The 22,250-nt window shown below is 36.1% G+C and overlaps 1 protein-coding gene across 1 annotated transcript in view; it reads left to right on the top strand.

Moving 5' to 3' along the window:
- The window catches only part of LOC115834200 (dynamin-like 120 kDa protein, mitochondrial), a gene marked incomplete at its 3' end in the record, with an annotated part of 43,683 nt that extends 35,945 nt beyond the window's left edge, over nt 1-7,738 (top strand). Inside the window, 3 exon segments of the mRNA XM_030808963.1 lie at nt 3,621-3,786; nt 5,827-5,979; nt 7,649-7,738. Coding sequence (XP_030664823.1) covers nt 3,621-3,786; nt 5,827-5,979; nt 7,649-7,738 — 409 coding nt within the window.
- Between the last annotated feature and the right edge of the window lie 14,512 nt (nt 7,739-22,250).

Here is a 22,250-nt window from a genome sequence, read left to right as displayed (position 1 = left end):
GAAAGGTCTTTGTAGTAGGCAAAATGGAATACGGGCAGAGAAAACTGTAAGCAAGGAGGCAGTTGGCTGTTGCAATAATTTAGGCAAGATGTGATCGCGGCTTAAACTTGGGTAGTGAGTGGTAATACAGGTAGAGAAGAGACACTTGTGAGATACTTGAGAGGTTACCTAAAAGATAGAATTGACAGTATTTAGTGATGGTTTGTGTAGATAATGAAGAGTCTATTAAATAACGAGTATGTTTATGTTCAGTAATTACATTGCTAGGAATATATGCAAATTATGATATATTTGACAAAGATGAACACATAAGACCTTTCACCTTGGCTTTTTAAATAAATGTGAAGAAATGGAAAGCAATTTATGTTTCCCATTTGGGATTATGTAGTATTTGGTTTATATAGAGCAGATTACTGCTCTATGGATAGGAGTGGCCTTTGAAAAGTATAGGATGTTGACATGGAAAACTACAATATACTTTTAGATTTAAAAAAAGGATTTATAAAACAGTATGTATAATTATGAACCACTTGTGTAAATGCACCCACACAAATAGTTAACGCAGATGTAATTTTTTAAATAATAAAGCCATAAATAGTGGTTATCTCATAAAAGAGGAACTATGGGGTACTTCTTACATTTTCTGTGTTGGTTGAAATTATTATATGGAGTATAATAGTCCTCTACTTTAAAATTAAAAAAAGATCCATTTTAAAAAGTATTTCATTAATTAAAATGGAATGTAGGTAAAGTTTCTGTAAAGAAGGCAATAAAACTATTACCTTTGTTATATTTTTTAAATTATATTTTGTGTATTAGTAGAAGTTATCCCTGGTTGATGGCAAAACCTGGAATAGAGAAGTCACCTACAATAACACAGAATATAGTCCAGCCACAGTGGCTCATGCCTGTAATCCCAGCACTTTGGGAGGCCCCCATGGGCGGATCACTTGAGCTGAGGAGTTCAAGACCAACCTGGGCAACATGCTGAAAACCCTGTCTCTAATAAAAATACAAAAATTAGCCAGGCATGGTGGTGCACACTTGTAATCCTGTCTACTTGGGTGGCTGAAGCAGGAGAATGGCTTGAACCCAGTAAGTGGAGGTTGCAGTGAGCCGAGATTGCGCCACTGCACGGCAGCCGGGGTGACAGAGTAAGATCCTGTCTGAAAACAAACAAACGAAAACATAGAATGTAGGCTGGGAAAATTGTTAGATGATAGCAGCAAGCGTAACTGGATGGAGTGGCTTCACAGTATAAGGGTTTTTATATGAACGTTGAGAACTGATGGTTCAGAAGACAGACTGGGGTGAAGAGGACTTGGCTTCTACTTTCTAACTCTGAAGGCCATTCAACTACTGAATAGCTTCCTCTCAGCAGAATTTGAGGACAGAGGACAATCACTTTCCTTAAGGAAAGGTTTGGAGATAAAAAGAATAGGAAAAGAGAATGAGAGTGTAAAATGATTTGTCATTATAGGTTATTATAGGAGCACAACAGAAATTGTTGCGATGGAGGGGAGCAGTGGGAGTCTGGGACGGAGGACAGCAGCTTGACGATGAAAGGCAGGAGAGGCTGGGCAAGGAGAAGTGGTAACAGCTGCCTCCGTGGATGTCAAAGCAGCAACCTCCGTTGAGAAAGTTGCCTTTAGCTTCTCGGGATTTGGTAATCAGGAGTTTAAAAAGGGTGTCAGGGATATGGATTCCTGGCCCACAGACTCCAGGGAAAAATAACAGACTATGTGTCTTCTGAAGCAGGACGAGAAAAAAGCCCTGGAGGTCAGAGGCTGGATCCTGGTCTTCAGTTCAACTTTCAGTAGTCTCGAGATTGTGTTTAAAGTGGTATCTGAAGAGGAGGCCCTGACAGGCTGCTTTTCTTCATCTCGCTCCTTAAATTCTCCCACTCTCTGTCATTCACTCAGTGACTAAATTGTCTTTGTCCTTTTGGGCCCCAGTCGTATATCCTCCTCAGACTCTGTTTTCTTTACTGGTTGTACCTGGAAAGTGACCTGAAAGTTAGCAGTGGGAAACCAGGATCTGTGTTGATGGATTCAGTAGACTTCATTTTACACCAAATGTTTGGTCAATAGTCTTGGAGGGTAGGAGATGTTGACTCTCCTCACCAGAGAAGTTCAGCTGGGCTGTTGGACAGCAGGATGTTTCTGCTACCCTGAGATTTGTGATTATATCCTAAAGGGTTGAGGTTACTCTTAAGAAGGATCCCTTGATAAGCAGAGTTTTTATATTGTATTCTATTATGATATAAGTTTATTACCCAAAGAAATATTTTCTTGAGATTTCAAATTAAAATAGTTATTTTTTTTTATTAGTGACCCATGTTCTTTTAAGATGTCTTTCAAGGCAGAATTTTCAGCATGATTATGCATCTTTTACATTGTTACCTTAATCATGAATTACTGAAAAATTTTATCTAACAGCATTCTATAACATCTCTATGCTGTGATCTGATAAGTTGTCGTATTTATACCAAGAAGTTTTCAGTCTCAGACTTTCCCATAAACACATGAAGTATGTGTTAATACTAGGCAGATAAGTGTGCGTGAAAAGATGCTCGAAATTATTAGTCATTAGAGAAATACAATGTAAAACCACAGTGACCACTACAAACTTACTAAAATGGCTAAAATTTTAAATGACAGACTATACCAAGTGTTGACAAGGATGTAGAGGATCTAGAACTCTCATTCTCTGCTAGTGGAAATGTAAAATGAGGCAAATATTTTGGGGAAAAAAAAACATTAAACATGTAATTACCATATGATCCAAACATTCCACTCTTAGGTATTTACCTAAGAGGAATGAAAGCGTGTGTCCATAAGAAAGACTTATACGTGAATTCTCACAGCAGCTTTATTTGTAATAGCCAAAAGCTGGAAACAGCCTAAGTGTCTATCAACACATGAATGGATAAACACATTCATGCAACAGAATACTACACAGAAATAAAACGAAGTGAAATATTGCTAGATGCGGTGGCTCACACTTGTAATCCCAACACTTTGGGAGGCCAAGGCAAGAGGATTGCTTGAGACCAGGAGTTCAAGACCAGCCTCAGCAACATGGTGAGACCCCCATCTCTACAAAATTTTAAAAAGTTAGCCAGGCATAATGGTGTCCACCTGTAGTCCCAGCAACTCGGGAGGATAAGATGGGAGGATGGCTTGAGCCCAGGAGGTTGAGGCTGCAGTGAGCCATGAATGTGCCATTGTACTCCATCCAGTCTGGGCAACTAAGCAAGACCCTGTCTCAAAAAAAAGAAAGTGAAATATTAATACATACAACAGCATGATGAACCTCAAAACAATTATGCTGAGTGGAAGAAGAAGGAAAAAGAGTATATGCCACATGATTGCATTTATATAAATTTCTAGAAAATACAAACTAATCACAGTGACAGAAAGCAGTTCCAGTGGTTACAACTTTTGAGGATGATGGATGCGTTCATTATCTTGACTGCTGTGATTTACAGGTATATACACATGTGAAAACTTATCAAAACTTTAAATATGTACAGTTTATTATAAGTTAATGATACTTCACTCAAGCTGTTTTTAAAAACTATATTTAGATTTGGTGCTTTTGATACTTTTTTATTTCAGGGAGGAAATCCTTCAACAATCTTTGTGGGAAAGAGTATCAACTCATGTGATTGAAAACATCTACCTTCCAGCTGCACAGACCATGAATTCAGGAACTTTTAATACCACAGTGGATATCAAGCTTAAACAGTGGACTGATAAACAACTTCCTAATAAAGCAGTAGAGGTTAGGATATAATTTAATTAAATGGGTAAGAAGCATTATCTGAAGGGAGTAGGAGCTGTGAATTTTAGATTTTATTCCCATCACAGCCTCTATCTTTCTTTTGGGTCTTTATATCTCATTTATTCTTTATTCCTCATCTCTGTTTTGGAACTAACCTTAATGTTGCTACCAGTTACTAAAGTTATAAAAATTTACTAATTAATTGGTATGGTGTTGGCCTGAGGGTATTCGTACTTCTTCCAAAGACAATATTTAACAGCAAATTTTGCTTGAATGTGAAATATTTGCTTGAATATTTGCTTGAATGTGAAATATTTTGAACATTTTCTGTGGATTCTGTGGATTATAGAGATTCTGTAAAGAAAACACTTAATAGATCAAGCATTTCATCTGAGCTCAGTTATACTTAAATTATCATTTTCTTAGTTAGGATCCTGACCGAAGATTAAACTAGGATTTAAAAAAAAAAAAAAACAACTACCTTAAAGAATCTATTTCTGCTGCCATGTATCTTGGCTTTATCACTTAATAGCTGTATGATCCTTTACCTAGTTGCTTAACTTCCCTTTGTGTTTTTTCATCTATAAAATGGTGACAATAATGTTGCTTACCTCACAGGGTTGTTGTAAGGATTAAATAAGTAATTATATGTAAAATACTTAGACAATGCCCAGCCCATGGTAACTGCTCAGGAAATGGACCTGCTGTTACCATGGTCATCATCATCTGAACTGATCCGTCATGTACATCACCCGGTAAACAGTGATTGTCCAAGCTAAGAGTCAGTGTGTCCTGTGCTTCTGTGTGAGGCTGCTCACAATATTGAAGTCAATGTTAACAGTAATTTCGTGTTTCACACCTATCTTAAAGGCAGTGTCAGTTTCTAATTATTCAGATGTGATTTCACCCCTTTCCTATCTTGCTCCAGTCTTGACTTCCTTACCTCTGTTCTCAATTTCTTCAAGCCCCTTCTAAGAACTCAAGCAGCCTCCCTGCCTAAGTTGCACATTGCTGAGCCCTGGCAGTTCTTGACACATTTACCCGTGAAGAAATTAGAGAGCTGCTGCTACCCCTTCAGTAGCTCTCATTGCTGGCACTAACATTTTTTCTGCACCCTGTCCCATGATAGGATATTTTCACATCCTAAGGTTCAAGCAGTGGAAGTGGTTATGAAAGCATCAATTTTTCTTTCCACTGCTGCTTTCTGTCCCTCAGCACCAGGTGTCATGGAAAGAATGTAGATCTGGTGAGGTGGTCAGGAAACATGGATCTTAATACTCGCCCCACCACTCACTCCATATTTTTGGACAGTCACTTTCTTTTTTAAAATGAGAGAGAGCTAAAATCCAGCATGAAAAAGCCCACTTAGTTATAAGCAGATTTTGTTCTTCATTATTTTTGACACTGTGCTCTTCCTTTCGCCGTTCAGATCATTAGGAGTTAGCTATAATACAAAGCTGAATACTCTTCAGCTGTGTTTGAAAGTGTTGGTGCATTGCTTCATATCTTTGCTTAAAGACAAAGCTATGAAGATGACTGAATCATTAAGACATTTAAAACTTTTTGCAGTGTGAAAGAAGCAGGCAAACTCATGTCTTAGAGGTTGAAATAAATAAATGAACTAACCTGGGTGGCAGGCTTAGAATACATACCTTATCTTGAAGAGACAGCCCTGTTCAGCTACAGTAGGTGGTGTCATGTAGGAATATGGGTATACCCTTCTCAGTTAGTTCAAGAGAAGCTGTAAATGCAGACTTTTATATGAAATCTCTCAATTTTTAAATATCGGCAAGCAATTTTAAAAATGAGAACCACTATACATGTCTAGGAAAACATATCAGGAAGCCATATCTGTCCCCAGCAACCCGTGTGAGACCTCTACATCATAGTTTATATTTGCCTTTTTGTTAATGTAGTTTTCATGTATATTTTCTGAAAAGCTGCTCACATCTGTTTGGCTTGAGCTCATGTGTTATTTTTCATGTTAACCATTAAAGTATGTAGTAATAATACAGCTTTTTTTCTTTCAAATAATTCTAGGTTGCTTGGGAGACCCTACAAGAAGAATTTTCCCGCTTCATGACAGAACCCAAAGGGAAAGAGCATGATGACATATTTGATAAACTTAAAGAGGCCGTTAAGGAAGAAAGTATTAAATGACACAAGTGGAATGACTTTGCGGAGGACAGCTTGGTATGTTGTTTGTATACTGGGGTATCAGCCTCATATTTTTATATAACTTCTCAAATTGATACTTTTTCATAGGAGACTTTTTATATGACTAAATTACATTCTGAATTAAAAATAATGAAGAAACAGATTTGTGATCTGTAATCTGCCCTTTAATATTTCCCTGCCCTTCTAAAATCACCTGTTGCTGCTTCTTTCATGGCTATCATTTCAGAAAAAAGTAAAACTTTGCAGTAAACAGACTCCGATAAACTTCTACAGATTGTCATCTATTAGCCATATTATGGGCCTGTCTGTAGATAGGTGCTTCTAATTTCACCCTCTGTGATAATAAAAGGAACTAAATGCATTGGTTTTCAGTGGATTATAAAATGTTAGATGCCTAAAATCATAACACCAGCTACCATGTATTGAATGCTTACTATGTGCCAGGAACTCTGCTAGGTATTTTGCAAGCATTATTTGATTTAATTCTTAACCACTCCTATTATTGTCATTGACAGAGCTGGGATTCAGGCCCCTCTCTAATGGCAAAGCCTGGTTCCTGACACCACCTGAAAAATCTTTTATGTAGAATGCTCTCACTACCAAAATCAAATCTGTTAAGTGCCTGCTGTGCTCAGAGAGTTGCTAGAGGTGTTGTTGAATTACAGGATTGAGCGATTTTCTGGGAAAATGCAGAGCTGGTTGTAATTATAATTTTTATTTTAAAGAAGTGTTTGTCTTTATGGCCGGGCGTGGTGGCTCACACCTGGAATCCCAGCACTTTGGGAGGCCGAGGTGGGTGGATCACCTGAGGTCGGGAGTTCGAGACCAGCCTGACCAACATGGAGAAACCCCGTCTCTATTGAAAATACAAAATCAACCGGGCGTGGTGGTGCATGCCTGTAATCCCAGCTACTCAGGAGGCTGAGGCAGGAGAATTGCTTGAACCTGGGAAGGGGAGGTTGCGGTGAGCCGAGATTGTGCCATTGCACTCCAGCCTAGGCAACAAGAGCAAAACTCCGTTTTGAGAAAAAAAAAAAAAAAAAAAAAAAAAAAAAAAAAAAACACAAGAAAAAAAAACTGTATTTATGCTTGTTAAATGCCTTATTAAGACTGGCTTACTGAGAAAATAGCTTCATTTTTATTCATCCAAAAATTATAAAATTTGGAAGCCAATTTTCAACTGTAATAACTTTTATGATGGTATAGAACTTTTAAATGTCTACCTTATTACTTTTTTCATTGCTGTTAACACTGGGAATAATGGTTATTAATTTTTTTCTCCTCATTTTTGAAAAGGCTAACATATAGGTTATATGGCAAAAAGGAGCGATGAACATGATCTGAATTATTAAGCCCTGAATTTTAGGTTTCTAGATGTTGCATTTCATGTAGTTAAATTTGTAATATTTTGTATAATGTAAATGTGTAATATTACCCACGCACCCCATATGGTTAGCTTGTTTAATTTGGGCCAGGAGAGAATCTCCACTCTTTATTTTTTAGATAGCAAGCTGACAAATAAGCAGGCAAGTAAAAGGAGCTTATGCATTTTTATAGGAAGGATATATTTTTATGCTGGTTTATATACATCGTTATTTTTCCATATTTACTGTCAATTTGAATAAAACTACTAAAATGATGAGATGTAAAACAAGTTGGCTTTTTCTCTTCTTGTTATTTTTAGAGGGTTATTCAACACAATGCTTTGGAAGAACGATCCATATCTGATAAACAGCAGTGGGATGCAGCTATTTATTTTATGGAAGAGGCTCTGCAGGCTCGTCTCAAAGATAGTAAGTAGAGACACAGCTTATTGAGTTCTGAGTTCACAGTGGTGAAGGAGTCATCCAACCTTAGTGAACATTTGTAGAAATATATTGAACATTTCAAAGTCTTTGTCATTAATACTATAGTCGAATATTATTTGTGGAATTTTTTTAGTCAACTGCTTTGTAGCTACTAAAACCAGTGAATAAAATGGACACATGATGCTTATATGCACTTATATTCTATAAAGCTATAATGCAGAATATTTTAGTGTGTTTGCTACTGTACTTACAGGAATTTTATAAGCAATTACACTTTTAGGTATCATAAACACATATATAATTAAACTCTTACACATGTGCCATATCAGTCATGTGGGTTTTTTCCTGTATTTCAACTGCCTTCATATTGATATAGCACTTTGAAATAGTTAAGAAAGCAAGACCATTATTAGTTATAATTTGTGTATGTGTAAGTGATAAAATTCTTGATAAATTATTTTTTTTTTTCTAGCTGAAAATGCAATTGAAAACATGGTGGGTCCAGACTGGAAAAAGAGGTGGTTATACTGGAAGAATCGGACCCAAGAACAGGTAAAAATAAACAAGTCTCTAGTCTTAATGATGATATAATTTTGTTCATTTTAATTCAGGCTTTAAAATATAACCTTTTTGTGGCTCTAGACCAGTCTCAGGAATTTTAAATGTTTTATATCATACTTTCTAAAATATAATGAATCTTTAGAATAAAGAATAAACTACATAAGAAAGTTTTTTTTAAGTGAAATAGCCATGTTGTTAAAAGAGAAGAGATGAAACATGCCCCTTTTGTGGTTGATTACTTTGTTCATTTCAATTCCCTGTTTGAGGTAAAAAGGAAGATTAAAGTTATGAACAGGCCAGGCACGGTGGCTCATTCCTGTAATCACAACCCTTTGGGAGGCCAAGTCAGAGGAATCGCTTGAGTTCAGGAGTTCGAGACCAGCCTGGCAACATAGCAAGACCTCCTCTTTACTAAAAGTCAAAAAAAATTAGCCAGGTGTGGTGGCACATACCTGTTATCCCAGCTACTAGTGAGGCTGAGGTGGGAAGGATTGCTTGAGCCTGGGAGATTGAAGCTGCAGGGAAAAAAACTCGTGAATAGAAAAAAATGGTAAGGTTTTCAGAGGATGTACAATGAATATGACTGGCGGGAAAAGATAACAATTTTTCTTGCCTTATTTTATTATCTGTATCTACCATTAAAGTCCCTATCCCTCACCTCCACCCCCGTTCCTTTCTGATTTTTATAGCTTCTTTTCCTATCTAGCATTCAGTCTTATACAGCATCCAATCCATTTTCTTTTCTTGTTTGTTCCTTGAATTCATTTAGAGAAAGGAGATCAAGTAATGGAAAAATAGAGGAGACAAAAAGAGAATAAAAATTGACCAAATGAGATGTCCCTATTTATTTTATATTTTCATTTTCATTTTAAATACTGTTAATTGTATAATCTATATCCTATTTTTTTCCTAGTTTCCAACATTTCTTGTTTCATAAGTTCTCTATCAGATGTGAGTCTCAACTTTCCTCAAAATAATGAAGAGACAGTCTTCTCTTTCTCTGTGTTTTTTTACTATTTTTTTGGTAATGACTTTTGTGAAAAATGAGCCATGAAGAGACTGAAGAGAAGCTGAGGAAGCAGTTAGTGACTGGGTCATGCGTGTGTTCAGGGTGCATTGGTTATCTCTGCTCTACAGATGGGCTGAGAGGAGGAGGTCTGTCAGAAGAGAATTTCTAGAGATCCATCCAAGGTTTCTGACTTTGATAGAGGAAGATGCATTGATTAGAAAGAGCTGCTGTAAGGGAGATAAACTGCAAAAGAAAAATGGTATCTGGCCTTCAAGACTTAGTGATATTAGGCCTAAAGTCTCTAGAACAATCGGTGGCAGAACTTGCCTCAGCAACTGACTGGTGGTAAATGTGCTTTGGCCAAACACTCTGAAAGAAATGATTCCTGCTCGTAAGTTATTTTTGTCAGGAACTTAAACCCATAGGGGAATCCCTTCAAGAGAAGTAAAGGAATTCGCTTTAAAGTCAGTGCAAAGGGTCTGTAAGCCTAGAAGAGGAATCTGGAAACCCTTTAGAGAAGAGCCTTCTCCCCGCAGGATTTCAGGGCAGCATGTGTGAGACCCAGGCTGACTGTAGAACAGAGGCCATAATTTGGAATATAGAAGGGAGGGGCGTGTGAATCACCCGGGGAGGTGTTTATGTATATTGTTTTGTTTTTTCCTTCAAAAGCTAGCCTCATGTCAGACTACTGAGTCAAGCTCTCCTTCTCTGTCCTTTCTATCCCTCCCACTCCCAGTTGAAAACAAGTGTTTTCAACCTCATACCTGGAGGTTACAGTGAGACATAGATTCTAGAAGAGCTGGAGAATATCCCTAGGTCTCACATTGTAAGTTTACTTAGCTGAATGACAGGATTTGGCAGGAAAAGAAACTTAAAGATGAGAAATCCATTCTCTGAAAAGTATTTTGTGCTTTTGTGTTTCTTTTGTTTGTTTTCTAGGAAAATTCATCTCTTTGAAACATTCTCGCCTTGTTTAAGTCAAACTAACGGAAATTTTGGTCAGGATAGATCCAAGAGTAGTTCTCTCTTCTTTTTTTTTTTCTTTTTCTTTTTCATCTTTTTTTTTTTTATTATTATACTTTAGGTTTTAGGGTACATGTGCACAATGTGCAGGTTTGTTACATATGTATCCATGTGCCATGTTGATTTCCTGCACCCATTAACTCGTCATTTAGCATTAGGTATATCTCCTAATGCTGTCCCTCCCCCCTCCCCCCACCCCACAACAGTCCCCGGAGTGTGATGTTCCCCTTCCTGTGTCCATGAGTTCTCATTGTTCAATTCCCACCCATGAGTGAGAACACGCGGTGTTTGGTTTTTTGTCCTTGCAATAGTTTACTGAGAATGATGTTTTCCAGTTTCATCCATGTCCCTACAAAGGACACGAACTCATCATTTTTTATGGCTGCATAGTATTCCATGGTGTATATGTGCCACATTTTCTTAATCCAGTCTATCGTTGTTGGACATTTGGGTTGGTTCCAACTCTTTGCTATTGTGAATAGTGCCGCAATAAACATACGTGTGCATGTGTCTTTATAGCAGCATGATTTATAGTCCTTTGGGTATATACCCAGCAATGGGATGGCTGGGTCAAATGGTATTTCTAGTTCTAGATCCCTGAGGAATCGCCACACTGACTTCCACAATGGTTGAACTAGTTTACAGTCCCACCAACAGTGTAAAAGTGTTCCTATTTCTCCACATCCTCTCCAGCACCTGTTTGAGTACTCAAAGTACTCAAAGGAAAGTTTACAGCAATAAATGCCTACATGAATAAAGAAGAAATAACAAACAACAACCTAATGTTGAACCTCAAGGAAGTAGAAGAACAACAACAAACTAAACCCAATATTAGTAGAAAGAAAGAAATAATAAAGATAAAGCAGTAACAAATGAAATTGACCTAAAAGCAACATAAAAGATAAGCAAAACAGAGTTGGTTTTCTGAGGAGATAAACAAAATCAACAAACCATAGCCAGACTAAGAAAAAAAGAGAGAAGAGTAAAATAAATAAAATCAGAGGTAAAGGATACATCACAACTAATAACACAGAAATGCAAAGTATCATAAGAGACTATTATGAGCAACTGTATGCCAACAAATTAGAAAATCTAGAATAAATGGATAAATTCCTGGACACATACAACTTACCAAGAATGAATCATGAAGAAACAGAAAACATGAACAGACCAATAATTAGTAACAAGATTGAATTAGTAATACAACTTTTGCAATCAAAAAATGTTCAGTACCTGATGGCTTCTCCACTGAATTCTACCAAACATTTAATGAAGAACTAATATCAATTCTATTCAAACTATCCCTAAACATTGTAAAGGAGCAAATACTTCCAAACTCATTCTATGAGTCCCCCACTACAAGGACACAATAAAAAAGGGCGAATATTTCTAGTAAATATAGATGTAAAAAACAAAATCCTCAGCAAAATACTAGCAAACTGAATTTAACAACATGTTAAAAAGGTAATTCACCATGATCAAGTGGGATTCACCCCAAGATGCAAGGATGGTTCAACATATCAAATCAATAAACATGATACATTACATCGATAGGATGAAGGACAAAAACCATATAATCATTTCAACAGATTCAGAAAAAGCATTTAACAATATTCAAAATTCTCTTCTGCTAAAAACTCTGAACAAATTAAGCATAGAAGAAATGCACCTAAATGCAATAAAGGCATGTATGACAAATCCACAACTAAAATCATACTAAATGGGGAAAAGTTAAAAGCTTTTCCTTTAAAATCTGGGACAAGAAAAGGATGCCCACTTTTGCCACTTCTGTTCAACATAGTACTGGAAGTCCTAGCCAGAGCAACTAGGCAAGAGAAAAAAAAGAGACATTCAAATTGGGAAGGAGAAAGTCAAATTGTCCCTGTTTGGTGGTGGTATGCTCTTATACATAGATAACCCTAAAGACTCCACCAGAAAACTAATAGAACTAATAAATAAATTCAGTAAATTTTTAGAACCCAAAATCAACATAGAAAAATCAGTAGCTTTTATATAGGCTAATAGTGAATTATCTATAAAAGAAATAAAGAAGACAATGCCACTTTCAATAGCTACACCACAAAAAGTAAGATGCCTAGAAATAAATTTAACCAAGGAGGTGAAAAATCTCTATACTGGAAACTATAAAACACTGGTGAAAAAAAAATGGAAGCTAACACACATACATGAAAAGACATCCCATGATAATTGATTGGAAGAATTAATATTGTTGAAATATCCCTGCTACCTAAAACAATCTACAGATGCAATCCAATCTCTATCAAAACACCAAAGAAATTTTTCACAGAAATAGAAAAAAAATCCTAAAATGTATAGGGACCACAAAAGACCTTGAATAACCAAAGCACTCTTCAGCAAAAAGAATAATGCCAGAGGCCTCACATATCCTTGACTTTAAAATATACTGCAAAACTACAGTAACTAAAACAGCTTGGTATTGGTATAAAATAGACACATAGACCAATGGGACAGAATAGAGATTCCAGAAATAAATAAAAACATCTACAGTCAATTGATTTTGGACAAAGGTACAAAGAACACACATTAGGGAAAGCACTGTATCGTCAATGAATAGTGCTGAGAAAATTGGTTATCGATGCAGAAGAATGAACTAGACCCCTATCTCTCACCAAATATGAAAATTAACTCAAAGTGGATTAAAAACTTAAATGTAAAACTCGAAACTATGAAACTACTAAACAAAAACATGTGAAAAATGCTTCATGGTTTTGATTTGGGCAAGAATTTTTTTGCTAAAACCCTAAAAGCATAAGCAACAAAAGTAAAAATAGACAAATGGGGATTACAAAAAACTAAAAACATTCTGCACAACAAAGGAAACAGTTAACAGATTAAAGAGACAACCTACATAATGGAAGAAAATATTTCTAAACTATGCAATATAATATAATAGCCCCTGACAAGGGGTTAATATCCAGATTATATCAGGAACTCAAAAAAAACTCAACAGCAAAAAATAATAATAAAATAATTCAATTAAAAAATGGACAAAATACCTGACTAGACATTTCTCCAAAAAATACCATGGAAATAGGTATGCCATATGCCAACAGTATATGAAAAAATGTTCAACGTCATTACTATCAGGGAAATGCAAATCAAAACCACAGTGAGATATAATCTCACTCCAGTTAGAACAGCTATTATCAAAAAGACAAAAAATAATAAATATTAGTGAGAATGTAAAGAAAAGAGAACCCTTACATACTGTTGGTCCAAATGTAGATTAATACAGCCATTAAAGAAAATAGCATGGAGGTTCCCTTAAAAATTAAAAATAGAACTACCATATGATCTAGCAATCCCACTACTGGGTATATATCCAAAGAAAATAACATCAGTATGTCAAAGAAATATCTGCAGTCCTGTGTTTATTGCAGCCCTATTCATAATAGCCAAAACATGGAATTGCCCTAAGGGTATATCAACAGGTGAATGAATAAAGAACATGTGGTATACATGATGGAATACTATTCAGCCTTAAAAAAGAAGGAAGTCTTGTCAATTGCAACAACATGAATGAAGCTTGAGGACATTGTGCTAAGTGAAAGAAGCCAGACACAGAAGGACAAATTCCACATGACCTCACTCATTTGTAGAATCAAAAAAAGTTGATCTCATAGAAGTAGAGAGTAGAATAGTGGTTTCTTAAGGCTGGAAATAACAGAGATAGAGAGGAGAAGGGGACGGAGAGAAGGTTGTCACTACGTACAAAGTTATAGTTCAATAGGAGGAATAAGTTCTATTGTTCCATTGCACAGTAGGATGATTATCATTAACAATTGCACGCTTTATATTCCAAAATTGCTAAAAGAGAATTCTGAATGTTCTCACTACAAAAATGATAAATGTGCAAAGTGATAAATATGCTAATTACCATGATTTTATTATTACACAATGTATACATGTATTGAAACATCACATTGTACCTCATAAATATGTACAAATAACGTGTTAATTAAAAATAAGTTGTAACTTTTAAAAAGAAAAAGGAAATAAAATCATCCAATTGGAAGAAAGAAGTAAAACCATCTCTATGCACTGATGACAAGAGCCTACATACTGAAAATCTTAAGAAACTCACAAGAAAGCTGATAAAATTAATAATTGAATACAGCAGTGTTTCAGGGCAGAAGATCAACACAAAAAACAATCATTGTGTTTCTATACACCAGCAGTGAACAATTCAAAGATAAACTTAAAAAAACAATTCTATTTCCAAAAAATGAAATACCTAGAGATAAACTTAACCAAGAAAGAGAAAGGCTTCCACATTGAAAACTACAAAACTTTGTTGAAAGAAATTAAAGATGACATAAACAAATGGAAAAACCCATTAAAATCTCATGTTAATGGATTGGAAGACTCAATATTATTAAGATGTCTGTACTATCCAAAGTGATCTACAGATTTGATGCAATCTCTATCAAAATTTAAATAGTTATTTTTAGAGAAATGGAGTCAGTCCTCAAATTTATATGAAATTATAAGGGTCCCTAAATCGTTTCTAAAAATCTTGAAAAGAAAAATAGCATTGAAGGACTCACACTTCCTAAATCCAAACTCAGTAACCAAACCAGTTTGGTGCTAACATGAAGAAATACATGTAGACCAATGGAATAGAATTGAGGGTCCAGGCCGGGCGCAGTGGCTCACGCTTGTAATCCCAGCACTTTGGGAGGCCGAGGTGGGCGGATCACGAGGTCAGGAGATCGAGACCACGGTGAAATCCCGTCTCTACTAAAAATACAAAAAGTTAGCCGGGCGTGGTGGCGGGCGCCTGTAGTCCCAGCTACTCAGAGAGGCTGAGGCAGGCGAATGGCGTGAACCCGGGAGGCGGAGCTTGCAGTGAGCCGAGATTGCACCACTGCACTCCAGCCTGGACGACAGAGCGCGACTCCGTCTCAAAAAAAAAAAAAAAAAAAAAAAAAAAAAGAATTGAGGGTCCAGAAATAAGCCCATACATCTATGGCCAATTGATTTCAAAATGCATATTAATACCATTTAATGAAGGAAAGAATAGTCTCTTCAACAAGCTGGGACAACCAGATTTCCACATACAAAGTAAGGAAGTTCGACCTCTACTTCATACCACATGTAAAAATTAACACAAAAAATGGATCAATGACCTAAATGTAAGAGTTAACAACATAAAATACTTAGAAGAAACTTAGGGAGAAATATTCATAACCTTGAATTTGGCATTGGATTCTTAGATATAGCACCAAATACATGAACAAACAAATACATAAATAAATAAATAGGACTCCATTAAAATTAAAAACTTGGACATTATTTAAAAAGTGAAAAGATAACATAGGAGAAAATATTTGTGATTTTATGTCTTATAAGGGTTTAATATCCACGATATATGAAGAACTGCTAGAACTCAATGTGCAAAAATCACAAGCATTCTTATACACCAGTAACAGAGAAACAGCCAAATCATGAGTGAACTCCCATTCACAATTGCTTCAAAGAGAATAAAATACCTAGGAATCCAACTTACAAGGGATGTGAAGGATCTCTTCAAGAAGAACTACAAACCACTGCTCAATGAAATAAAAGAAGACACAAACAAATGGAAAACACTCCATGGTCATGGATAGGAAGAATCAATATCATGAAAATGGCCACACTGCCCAAGGTAATTTATAGATTTAATGCCATCCCAATCAAGCTACCAATGACTTTCATAGAATTGGAAGAAACTACTTTAAAGTTCATATGTAACCAAAAAAGAGCCCGCATTGCCAAGACAATCTTAAGCCAAAAGAACAAAGCTGGAGGCATCATACTATCTGACTTCAAACTATACTACAAGGCTACAGTAACCAAAACAGCATGGTACTGGTACCAAAACAGAGATATAGACCAATGGAACAGAACAGAGGCCTCAGAAAGGATACCACACATCTACAACCATCTGATCTTTGGCAAACCTGACAAAAACAAGAAATGGGGAAAGGATTCCCTATTTAATAAATGGTGCTGGGAAAACTGGCTAGCCATAGATAGAAAGCTGAAATTGGATCCCTTCCTTACACCTTACACAAAATTTAATTCACGATGGATTAAAGACTTAAATGTTAGACCTAAAACCATAAAAACTCTAGAAGAAAACCTAGGCAGTACCATTCAGGACATAGGCATGGGCAGGGACTTCATGTCTAAAACACCAAAAGCAATGGCAACAAAAGCCAAAATTGACAAATGGGATCTAATTAAACTAAAGAGCTTCTGCACAGCAAAAGAAACTACCATCAGAATGAACAGGCAACCTACAGAATGGGAGAAAATTTTTCCAATCTACTCATCTGACAAAGGGCTAATATCCAGAATCTACAAAGAACTCAAACAAATTTACAAGAAAAAAACAACCCCATTAAAAAGTGGGCAAAGGATATGAACAGACACTTCTCAAAAGAAGACATTTATGCAGCCAACAGACTGGCTCATCATCACTGGCCATCAGAGAAATGCAAATCAAAACCACAATGAGATATACCATCTCACACCAGTTAGAATGGCCATCATTAAAAAGTCAGGAAACAACAGGTGCTGGAGAGGATGTGGAGAAATAGGAACACTTTTACACTGTTGGTGGGACTGTAAACTGGTTCAACCATTGTGGAAGACAGTGTGGCGATTCCTCAAGGATCTAGAACTAGAAATACCATTTGACCCAGCCATCCCATTACTGGGTATATACCCAAAGGATTATAAATCATGCTGCTATAAAGACACATGCACGTGTATGTTTATTGCGGCAGTATTCACAATAGCAAAGACTTGGAACCAACCCAAATGTCCATCAATGATAGACTGGATTAACAAAATGTGGCACATATATACCATAGAATACTATGCAGCCATAAAAAAGGATGAGTTCACGTCCTTTGTAGGGCCATGGATGAAGCTGGAAAACATCATTCTCAGCAAACTATTGCAGGGACAAAAAACCAAACACCGCGTGTTCTCACTCATAGGTAGGAATTGAACAATGAGGACTCTTGGACACAGGAAGGGGAATATCACACACCTGGGCCTGTCATGGGGTGGGGGGAGGGGGGAGGGATAGCATTAGGAGATATACCTAATGTAAATGACGAGTTAATGGGGGCAGCACACCAACATGGCACATGTATACATATGTAACAAACCTGCACGTTGTGCACATGTACCCTAGAACTTAAGGTATAATAATAATAAAAAAAACCCCAGAAGACAAAAATTCAATTAGGAAATGGTCAAAGGACCTGAATAAACATTTCTCTGAAGAAGACATGTAAATGGCTGATGAGCACATGACTATATGTTCACTATTATTAGTCATTAGAGAAATGCAAGTCAAAATCATAATAAGATATCACCCCAAACCTATTAGGATGGTTAAAATAATCTTTGACCATTAAATAACAAGAGCTGATGAGGCTGTGAAGCAATTAGACCCCTTATATATTGCTAGTGAGAATGTGAAATGATGCAGTCATTAGGAAAATAGTTTGGTGGTTCCTTGAAAAGTTAAATATATGATTAACATATGACCCAGATTCCACTTTATACCCAAAAGAGTTGAAAACAGGGACTTAAAATGTTATTTTATGCAAATGTTCATTGCAGCATTATTCACAACAACCTGTGGGTGGGAGCACCCAAGTCCATCAACAAATAAATGGATAGATAAAATGTGATATATACATATAATGGAATATTATTCAGCTATAAAAACGAATTAAGTTCTGATGCATGTTACAAAATGGATTATACTAAAGAAACCAGATACAATGGTACAAACCGCCTGACTTCATTTATATGAAATATATTGAATAGGCAAATTCATAGACAAAAAATAGATTAGAGTTAACCATGGGTTGGAGGGAGAAAGGATGGGGAGTTATTGCTTAATGGATAGAGTATCTGAGGTGCTGAAAAACTTTTGAAAATATATAGTGGTGATGATTGCAAACACTGTGAATGTAATTCATGTCCGTAAATTATACACATAAAAAAATAAAAATGACAAATTTTATGTTATATAATTTTACCACAAGAAAAAAATTAAAATGAAAATAAGATGCACTATATAGAAGACATAATTCTAATTTCTTAATTTATATAGAAAAAACACTGGACAGAAATACATCAAAATGCTTTAATTGGTTAGCTCTGGATAGTAAGATAAAAATAGGTTTTTCTCTGTTATATCTTGAAATGTTTTCCATCTTTCACAGTGAATATATGTTAACAACATATACACTTAATATATGTTAAACAGAAAAGAATCAAGTTGTTTAACAAAAAATAGAGAAAATCCTAAAGGCACTTGTTATGGAGAAGAGAACAATCACAGAATAAATGAGAGCTGTTTCCAAATTCTTTCAAATAGAATTTTCTGTTCAAAATAAATTTCAAACAGAAGGACTGTTCTGGAGAAAAAATTAAACTCTTCTGTGACACCTCAAATGGCAAAACTGGGATGGATGAAAGTTACACATTTAGAGAGAAATTTGGCTTCGTGTGAAGGGGAACTCTGCTAACAAAGTTAACAAAGCCTGTACGAGGTTGTTCTTTCAATAGATTTAACAAATATTTAACAAGCTCCTTTAATATGTCAGAAGTATTGGAATTACAGCATGGATCAATACAGACTAAATGTTGTTCTCATGAAACACACATTCTGGATGAGGAGAAGCAGGCAAAAAGCTAATGAAAACAAAGATAAATATAGTAACTTCGGATTGTGGAAAGTACTGTGAAAACATAAAGCAGAGTTGTGTGATAGAGAACTGGCTTGTTCACTATTAAAGTGATCTTTCTGAAGAAGTGACATTTGAGCTCAAATATGAATAATGAAAAAAAGTCAAAGACATATAAAGATCCAAGGGGAGAGTATTTTAGGCAAAAGGAATAGCCAATGCAAGGGTACTTGAGTTGACCACAGCTTGACAATGTACTAGAGACAGTAAGACCAGTGCAGTAGTCACATCAGTGAGTGGCAATGCGGGTAGAGGTGAAGTTGGTGAAGTAGTCAGGAGCCCAATCATGTAGGACTTGAACTGAGTCAAAATGGGAAGCCATTGGAGCATTTTAAGCAATAGAATGAATAATAAAATTTATATTTAAAAACAACACTCTTACTATTGTGTAAATGGGAGTGAGGAGAGGGCAGCAACAGTGGAAGCAAGATCAGCTATAAAGTTGTTACAGTAATGCACAAGAGAGCTGGCATTGCTTAGTGACTAATGATGGCAGCTACATTGAAAATGGAGGGGGGGAATCAGAGTATGTTTTGGCGGCAGTGCCAACAGAAATTTCAAATGTATAGGATGCGATGGGTGAAGAAACGGGAAAAATAAAGGATGACTCTAGTTCTTTGACTTGAACAACTAGGTAGATAATAGTGCAATTCCAGTAGAATGTAAGCTCCATAAGGAAAGAAACCTTGTTTTGTTTCACTGATGTATTATCCCAAGTTCCTAGATCAGTAAGTAGCACAAACTAGGGACCCAGTAAGTACATAATGATTATACTGAATATCAGATCTGGGGGAATTAAGAGTTCTGTTTGAGAATGTGAAGTTTAATTCCTATTAAATATCCATGGTTAGACGCAGAGTAGCTACATTTCCAGAGCTTTGGATAGACATCAAGGCTGGAGATATAAATTTGAAATTCATCAGCAGATAGATAATATTAAAGTCATGGGGCTGGTTGAGATTACTTATGGAGATGGTATAGGCTGAAAAGACAGCGGATCCAAGAACAAGACTTGAAATATTCTAAAGTTAGAGAACAAGTAAAGGAGCAGGGATCAGCAAAAGAGATGGGGAAGCTGTATTCATTAAGGTGGTAGGTAATCCAGGAATGTGTGTAGCATGAACGTCAAAAGAAACCTCCAGAGGAAAGAGAGTGCTGTTGAGAAAGTCAAAGATAACAGAGAGAGAGAAGGGGCTCCTGTTGCTGATAGCAAGGAAGTCATTGGTCGACCCTGATAGAGCAGTGTCAGGGAGGTGCAGTTGAAGTATAGAGAGGGGTTGCTCCACTTAGCAAGTTCTTTTGAGTGTTTACACAAGTTTTTAAAATAAATTGGCATGATAGCTGTTAAGATTATGATGACAAGATATAAAGATTATGATGAGAAGATATAAAGACCGTGAGGCAAGTAGAAGAGGCAATTAAAGACTTGCATCTTTGTAATGTGTCAGTAATGTACAGTCAGACAATGGTGGCTGTAGCTGGTTCATATTGGCTCATAAGGGCAAATTGCTGCTACATTTCAAGGCAGTTATTCAAAACAGCCATTATTAAAAGTAAATTTTATAAATGTGCAATTAATAATATATGTATTAAACCAAAGAAAATGAATACTCAAAACTGATAATGCTCTCATTATCTTGTACATTTTAGTATTATCTATGTCCTTGAGGTTAATAGACTTAAAAATGTGCCACATCTATAGCCATTACATTGTGAATATTTTTTAAACTGAGGAAATATGATTCAACAGGTAAGTTTCCCATACCACTGATGAATGATTGAAGCTTTAATGTAAGTGTTTGTTGTTTTGCTTTTGTCTTACTAGTCCAGCTAAAGGAAAATCTCAACCAACATTCATGTTGGAACTAATTCAGTTATCAATTGTAACTATAGATTGATTATGGACACAAGTGTTTGGCAAAACTCAAAGAAAGCATTTCGTGACAATCAATTGGCTAAATGAAATTTGCAATAAAGAGTATTTTATATTTGGCCGAGCGCAGTGGCTCACACCTGTAATCTCAACACTTTGGGAGGCCGAGGCGGGTGGATCACTTGAGGTTGGGAGTTCGAGACCAGCCTGCTCAACGTGGCGAAACCCCATCTCTACTAAAAGTACAAAAATTAGCCAGGCATGGTGGCATGCACCTGTAATTCCATGTACTCGGGAGGCTGAGGCATGAGAATCACTTGTACCTGGGAGCTAGATGTTGCATTGGGCTGAGATCATGCCACTGCACTCCAGCCTTGGTGATGGAGTGAGATTCTGTCTCAAAAAAAAAAGAGTATTGTATATTTTACTATTATTTGCAAATTGCTCACTACACATTTCTTTTCAGTAAAGTTACTTGTTTCCATATATGCGTGTGTGTGTGTGTATGTTTACTATATATAAATCTGTTTCCAAATATATAGGGGTGTGTGTATATGTATATATATATATTTATATATACACACATATATGTTTCCCATATATATATGTTTCCATTATATATATGAAAACAAGTAAATATATATTATATGTATATTCAAACTTTTTTGGAGAGCAACATGTTAAACATTTGCAAGTATACCACTGCCGCCCACTGAACAACCGCATAAGCCCAAAATTCAAATTCACGCCCGGATGTTAGAATCTGGCTAATGGAAATGGAATGGTAGTAGAATTAGGGATGAGAATGGAGAAAGTGGGTACACATAACTGTTTGGGAAGTTTAAGAATAAAGGAGGCAGTAGCTAGTGGTAGATTCAGGGTCAAATAAGAATTTTTAAAAGAAAGAAGATATGAGAATGTATTATATGTCATCACTGGGAATGATCTAGTAAACAAGAGAATGGTTGATAATAATGGAGAAATAGATTATTAGAGGAATAAAATCCTTGAGAAGGTTGGAGGAAGTAGGAGTAAAAGCATAAATGGACCACTACTAACCTATTAGAATGGCCAAAATCCAGAACGCTAACAAAACTAAATGCTGGTGAGTATGTGAAGCAACAAGGACTCTAAATCATTGGTAGTAGAAATGCAAACTAGTATAGCTGTTTGGAAAGACAGTTTAGAGGTTTCTTACAAAACAAAACTTA

The sequence above is a fragment of the Nomascus leucogenys genome, unplaced genomic scaffold (assembly GCF_006542625.1).
Source record: "Nomascus leucogenys isolate Asia unplaced genomic scaffold, Asia_NLE_v1 000523F_271578_qpd_obj, whole genome shotgun sequence".
NCBI lineage: Eukaryota > Metazoa > Chordata > Mammalia > Primates > Hylobatidae > Nomascus > Nomascus leucogenys.
The sequence above is the reverse complement of the archived record's forward strand: the minus strand, read 5'-3'. Positions and strand labels throughout refer to the sequence as shown.